The sequence below is a fragment of the Ziziphus jujuba genome, chromosome 2, assembly GCF_031755915.1.
Source record: "Ziziphus jujuba cultivar Dongzao chromosome 2, ASM3175591v1".
In the NCBI taxonomy this organism is placed as follows: domain Eukaryota; kingdom Viridiplantae; phylum Streptophyta; class Magnoliopsida; order Rosales; family Rhamnaceae; genus Ziziphus; species Ziziphus jujuba.
In genome coordinates, this window is record NC_083380.1 from 26,765,103 (window position 1) to 26,772,159 (window position 7,057).

At 31.7% G+C, this 7,057-nt stretch overlaps 1 protein-coding gene across 2 annotated transcripts; it reads right to left on the reverse strand.

The window, feature by feature from the left end:
- Positions 1-631: 631 nt before the first annotated feature.
- Positions 632-3,820, reverse strand: LOC107419244 (probable arabinosyltransferase ARAD1). Of its 2 annotated transcripts, XM_048474595.2 has the most exons (3): positions 3,605-3,820; positions 2,033-3,476; positions 632-1,509 (listed from the first exon to the last, which is right to left on the reverse strand). In XM_048474595.2, the coding sequence occupies exons 2-3, from the start codon at positions 3,002-3,004 to the stop codon at positions 1,009-1,011; spliced, it is 1,473 nt and encodes a 490-aa protein (XP_048330552.2). In that variant the 5' UTR covers positions 3,005-3,476; positions 3,605-3,820; the 3' UTR covers positions 632-1,008. The 2 variants fall into 2 exon arrangements, with proteins under 2 accessions (XP_048330552.2, XP_015883474.3); XM_016027988.4 differs by having other exon boundaries at positions 2,033-3,820.
- Positions 3,821-7,057: the final 3,237 nt, after the last annotated feature.

A 7,057-nucleotide genomic window follows, 5' to 3' on the forward strand; every position in this document is an offset into this window, starting at 1 on the left:
ATTTGGCGCCTGCACCTTCGATGACATTCGATCCTAGTCAATCGAACAAACGAGGAGTTCGACGAGGTTCAGACCCTATTCATAACAGAAGTTGAAATACTAATGCTGTTTTTATTGTGGAGAGGAATGGTGAAAAAGGAGTTTGCAGGCAAAAGGAAGATATTTGGCTGTAACTGATGCAAAGGGAAGTACGAGGAAAAGGCTCACAATTCTCTGCTTTTACAACAGTTTCTTAAAGCGGGTTGGTTAGAATTATATATTTTGGTTTTGTTTTAGTGAAAGGTTTTTTGGTTGAGCTGAAGAATTGTAGCTGAAAACTTATCTGTGAGCCACCATCATCTCTATATTGTATAAACTTAGGTACTAACCAATAGCTGAATACTTTTGAGGATGATGGTTGGCTCTCATATACCAAATTACAGTGCATTTCGGATTTTATTTTTTATTTTTTATTTTTCATTATGAAAGCAAAGGGTTATTTTCTGTTTGGTTACTGTTCTTGCATTTTGCAACCAGAATCTAATTTTTTTTTTTCAGTTATTACTGCTTTTCATCTTTCACCATGCAATATACTCAACCTCGAATGCTGAAAAAAAAAAAAAACAAATGGAAAATTGAAAAGTAGAAGTCATTAACATGAAAATAGGCTTTCTCATATAATATTTCTTGCCAACAGTTGCCCAGATTTCTGCTGCTTTTCCATTAACATTTCACAGAATTGATAGAACAGAGGTTGAAACTGTTGTTTATACATTTCAATTGCTCTATACAAGCAAACTTTCATATAGAAAAAAGAAAACAACAAAATCAACTAATAAAGGTGCAAGAGAGATGCATGAAATCAAATTTGATAACAATCAAAAGCTACAACAGAAATCGAGCCTAAACATGGTTACGAATAAATTGGTCCTATATAGCTCTGATGATTACCAGATTGTGCAAGGTTAAGAGACCTCAATGACTCAAATTTTCAAGTGGGAGATTACAATTTTGTTCTTAGGCAAGAAGCTATGATCTGTTGTACCGACTCTTTTTGTGATGCTTAAATCGTATTGAAGATATTCTATGAGAAACTTGCTCCCAAATCATATCTACAGCATCACCAGGATGGGTTGGATATTGATATTCAAAGTGATGAACGATTTTCTTCAACCTTTCCCACATCTTGGTCCACTTGTTTTCTTTGATTCCTCGAAGAATATTTAGTAGGTAACCCTTCTTAACAGCATCAGATGCACGAACAAATATGCAAAATTCTGAGTAGTCTAAGACATCTTCAAATGGTAGCTCAATCTCATCACTGATTATCACAGGAACACAATGGCTAGCAATGGCGTCAAATAGGCGATTTGAAGAAGGGGTATCACCAGCTATATTCAGACAAAACTTTGATGAGGCCATTCCATGGCTTGCTCTCCTGATACCATTCCGTTGAACGCTGCCAAAGGCGAAGACTACATCTTTCTCATCTTTAAGAAGATAATATAGTTCTTGACGAGTTACTCCTCCCTGAAGATTAGAGCAAATAGAAAACACAGTTATTGCAGTGGCATATGGTATCACCTGGAAATTCTAAAACAGATTGTTGCAAAAATGATATTGTAAATTATGGTAAATGACACCACAATCGTAATAAAACTACTTAAATATGTACTTTTACAAACTATGAAAAAAGAAAGTTCTCCAATGAGTTTTGGAATCTGCCCCACAGCCCCATTCATGCATCAATCACACATTTTGCAGGGTAGATTAAATAACTCAATAGCAACACTTTAATCAGGGTTACATGTCACCTGACATTTTGATTCTAATATTGAATTCAAAACAACTTTTGCTAATCACTTCTAGTATAATAATATCTTCTGGAATCGTATCAGCTTATTCTACAAGCACAGAAGTACACAAGATAGTCTACTGATTAGTACCAGAGTTCACGCACATAACAAGTCCGTGCAAAGAGAGAGGCATGTACTATTAATCGAAACTCAAACACTTGAATACTTAATATAAAAGGGAAAAGAAGAGAACTCACATCTTTCCTATATATTGCCCCACGGAAGTATAGTAATGTAGGACGTTCTGCAAATGTGGCTGATTTGTCACTGGGAATAGTAGTCACTACATGCCTGTAAGGAGCAATTACATCCTTCTCAAGATTTGCTATTTGGACGGGGTATCTTCCAAAATCTGCAAGCACAAATATAGCAGAACCCAACTTTTTTCTTGCATCTAACATGCTATTTGGATGGTGGGCAACTATTAGGTGGTCCTTTCCACCATGTTTTTTCCATTCATGCCGGCCCATCAAATAATGCACCAGTTTCCCCTGCAGCATCTTGTTGACACTAACTTTCTCCTCCCCATGAAGTTTTGAATGGCGGTTGTAACTTAGAGATGCGAAGAATGGCACAAAAATAACATCTGCTTGGCTTGAATTCTTCACCCTGATTGCAGTGCAAGGCCTGACAATTGTTGGGATATCTGATGATAGAAGGTCAAGGGTGATCCAGTACTCGACACTGTGTTGTAAATTTAATCCACCTGGATATGGTGGGATTTGACTTGGGTTCTCGACATTTGGCCACGTTTGATTCTCCCTTCCCTTCCAACCCATTAAACCAAAGTGAAATTCAGGAGGCAAGTCATACATATATACTCTCAACCGGCTACGAGTTGGGTCACAACCCATCATTCTCTGTCTTCCAGAAGTAGCCATTTCCATGGTAGAATTGGAATTTATAGAAGCCGATTCTCCCCTCCATATAGGTCTTTCCGCAGTCACTTGTGAAATCGAAGAAGAGAGGAGAGGAAGTTCAATATCATCACCTTCAAGGGTTGGGTTTAAGTAAAATGATGTGCCATTGTGAAGAATGAGCTTAAATACTGATCTGAAAGAAGCAGTGCTGACTTGAAGGAGGAAGACAAAAGAAAGGATTAAAAGGAGCATAGAAATGGTTATCAAATAGAAGAAGAACCTTGAGGGCAACCTGTTCTTTTCCGACATCGATAAAATTCAGAGAAAGAAAAAAACGAGCTTGGGAAATTGAAGAAGACAACAGTAGGTGTTTGAACACAATATGGAAATTAATAAAAATTCCTTCTTAGAGACCAGAAAGAATGTTATTGGATCTAGTTCTACAAGCTAAAGCTCGTCATTCACTCTAAAATTGAAAAATACCAACTTCATTACCAGAAACACAAAAATAGAAACACCCCTCTTGAATCTAAAGGTTCATATCCGATCTTTATAACTCTGTGAAGGGTTTCAAGGAAAACACTCACAAGGTGGTTCCTTCATGCAATGCTGTCCCACCAACAACCTCCAAACCAGCATTTAAGGAGAATATGATTAATTCTGAGAAGACATTGATGGACGAATTTTTATGAGCTTGGCATTTATACACAGAACCTTGACATTCTGAGAAAAACCAAAAGCATCTCTTTTTAACTCAAATCCAAAGCAAATTGATAAGATTCTGCCCAAAAAAGAAAGATGAACTGTTGGCTTCAGAAAGCTATCAAACCACAACAAACTTTTACAAAGATATACTAAAACTATAGAAAATTATTAAAAATAAAAGGAAAAAAAAAAAAAACAAAAAACCGCAGTCTGGGTTTTCAAAGACTTGCTGCTTAATGAACTGGTCGAACAGAGCTTGTATACAGGGTACTTGACCAGCTTGGGTTCTGAAGCTCCAATGGCGTGAGAATTTCTACAGAGACTGCACATTAACTAGGTAGAAGGCACAGAACGTTACTTTTTATCATCATCCATCCAAAATTGCTTTTTAATAGCGAATCTTCTGAAAATTTTTACCATCCACACGAAGATGTCCTTTTTTTTTTTTTTTTTTTTGATAAAATATATCTTTCTTTTTTTTTAATATATATATATATATATTTATTTATACGTTTTCTCACATTCCCATACTTTTTTGTTATTACATTGAAAGATGAATACAGCGTTGCTCTATATTATCGGGTATTTTTTTTTTCCATAATATCTTTTTAAGTTTAAAAATTAAATATTGTTATATCTAATCAAATTTTAAAATTTTCAGACTATAATTACGATGAGTTATAATAAAGAAAATTTAGAGTTTAATAAAAACACATATCATATTGTTTAAAAATACAAATGTGTCATAGAGAAATATATATATATATATATAAATTTGTCGAAGGTAATTTTTCTTCCATTACATTGATTTATTCAACTTTTCTTGTAAATTATGTCACACAGCTATTATTATAAATTTTTTGTTTTTGGGTAAACATAGCTATTATTATAATAGTTTTTTCTTTTGTCTATTCATAAAGTGGAGAACATAAAGTATAGACTTTGAGGTGTGAGATAAACCTTTTTCTTTGGTTCTTTGTTTCTTGGGAAGGTTTTACTGTCATGTGTTCCTCCTCACGGCAAGGATCTCTAGAAATTTAAAGCCTATAATATATATATATATATATATATACACATAAATATTTTTAATTTTTGTTATTAGTGAGACAAAATTATAAGATTTCTTAAAAAATGTAAATTTAATAAATTCAATATTAAATATTTAAACCATTTTTTAATAAAAAAATTTATATTTTTGCAATCCTAAATAATGGATCCATTCATATTGATGGAATAATCGAAGTTCGTATTTGAACTACTATTTTTTTTTTAAAATATTCAATAATTAAACTTGTTTAATCAAATGATTATATATTTCTTAGTTCCATTAGTGGTCTCAATTTTTTGACTTTTAGTCATAGACTTAAACCAAGGACGAGTTTATAGATGCTTATCATATGCTGAACTAATGCTAGCATTTTCCTTTTTTACTTTGTGTTTTGGTAGCATCATTTTCTTCTTTACTTTTTAGTAAATTTCTTTTTCTTCTATTGACGTTTTTTACACTTTAGAAATTGCCCTCACGCTATCGGTTAAGACTGCAATGAAAATGCAATATAATTATTAATCATGCCAAGTAGAAAAAAAAAAAAAAATACTTGAAATTAAATAGTAAAAGCATTGATTTATGGGGAAATGGTGGACCTGATGGTGACCTTTACGTGGTAAAGGAAAAGAAAAAGGCTTTGATAGTCACATAAAAGTTTTTTATTATATGGTTGGGTCATGCATAAGATGAAGGACAATACACGTGTAAAGTGTAGATTTTTATTTTTATTTTTGACAAATTAAAATCACAAGTTTTGTGTCAACAATAGAAAAACGAGATAGCATTTTGATGATGATTTGAAAAGAAATTTAAGTGAGATTTATTGACTTTAAATACAAGGAATTTTTAGATACAAATTGCAGTGTGTAGAAGAAGGGAGCTTGACCTGGTACACATTGTACAATGATAAGAGTGCTATTTGTACAAACTAAGATAAACCTCCATGGTTGTAACTTCTTTCTTTTGGTAATACTCCACTTTGAAACCTCTAACAAACACAAAATCCATTTGATTGCTAAAAATAGGTTATGGATATTGATCTAACTCAAGCTAATGGATGATAATCATAGCTAATGTAGGAAAATATTAATCAACATGCGAAATAAGAGGCTAAATTTTTTATTTTTTTATTTTTTTAAATACAATCGAATTTAGCTTTTAAAATGAGTATTATGTAGTAATTATGATTTAGAGTTAATAAATAAAACTTGCAATAAATTATAAAAATATGAAAGAATACATATAGACAAGTATTTCAATATGTGAACCCTACCAATAAGTTTTAATTGGTTGTAATATTTGAATTGACCAATTACTTACAAATAAAATGAGGTTAAAACTCCAAAATGCTAATATGGATTTTTGACATGATTTTTTTTTGGCACACATGGCATCATATTATTGGTCAATGTGCTCCAGGTCAATTCCAATTTGATACACGTGTAAAGTATATATATATATATATTTTTTTTTTTTTGGGGACAAATTAAAATCGCACAACCAAAAACGTGATAACATTTTGATGATGATTTGAAAAGAAATTTTGGTTCATTGACTTTAAAACAATTGGTTTTACTGTTGTTTATAAAATTATATATTTTTTTTCACAGTTATATCAAATTTTGGACGAGATCATAGATTTGAATTAGGTGCGATTTCTTGACGGGATCATAGATTTGAATTACGGTTAGTTGCCTTTGAAAATATTACTTGCACAACGAGAAGAAAATTGAAATATGTATTTTGATATCTCTCATATAATCAAACAAATTAGGTAGAGCTAATGAATTGAATTTTATGGAGTATTTGGTTTGAAAAATGGATCATTCATTAAAACCAAGTGTACTTTATGGAGCAACGGTGTCCTTGACCACGACATATTTTATTTTATTTATTTGATTATAATGTATATCGAAATTTAAATTTAAAATTTTATCAACAAAAGAAATTCAAAATTTAAAATCACTATTGAATAAAATGATGGTTTTGCCATTTAAATATCACAGCATACAAAATTTTATTAATTTCAATTTTGATTTATTATTAGAGATCATTAGGGAAATGTATTTTATTTTTTTTAATATTAAATAAGAATTGATTGTCATAATTGGCAAAGAATAACTTTTAAATGGTTCTAAAAGCTTTTTATTTGGAATTTTAAAAATTGGAGAATTTTGTTATCCAACTTAGCTAGTAGAATGAGCATTATCCTTACAATTTAAGACTCAAAAGTGAAGAGATAAGAGATTCTATAACCTACACATACAACAAAATAGCAAAGATTACTACTTTGTTATAATATATATAGCATCACTACTTTGTTGTATATACAGCAGTAATAAATTATTGGAAATTTAGGATAAAATTAAAAGCTTGGCCTTATTGGTTATGATAGAAGAAATTCAAAATAGAAAAAGAGTCGGTGGTGTACTCCAAGGGCATTTGGTCCTACGTTCTTGGTCTTCCAGTTGTTGTGGCAAGGGCATCAACTTTTTATTACCATATATAATAGCTTAGGGGAACACAAAAGGGACTTGGCACAGCATTTTTGGCAGAAGCACATGCATGGTTTGTGGTATTTTGTCTTGCTACATCTCTTGTGAAGGGCA

Bases quoted from the DNA above. Each gene is read 5' to 3' on its own strand.
- LOC107419244 (XM_048474595.2), bottom strand. From the start codon at position 3,004: ATGTCGGAAAAGAACAGGTTGCCCTCAAGGTTCTTCTTCTATTTGATA. The intron at 1,510-2,032 runs GTGAGTTCTCTT...TCTAATCTTCAG, and splicing joins GGGCAATATATAGGAAAGAT to GGAGGAGTAACTCGTCAAGA.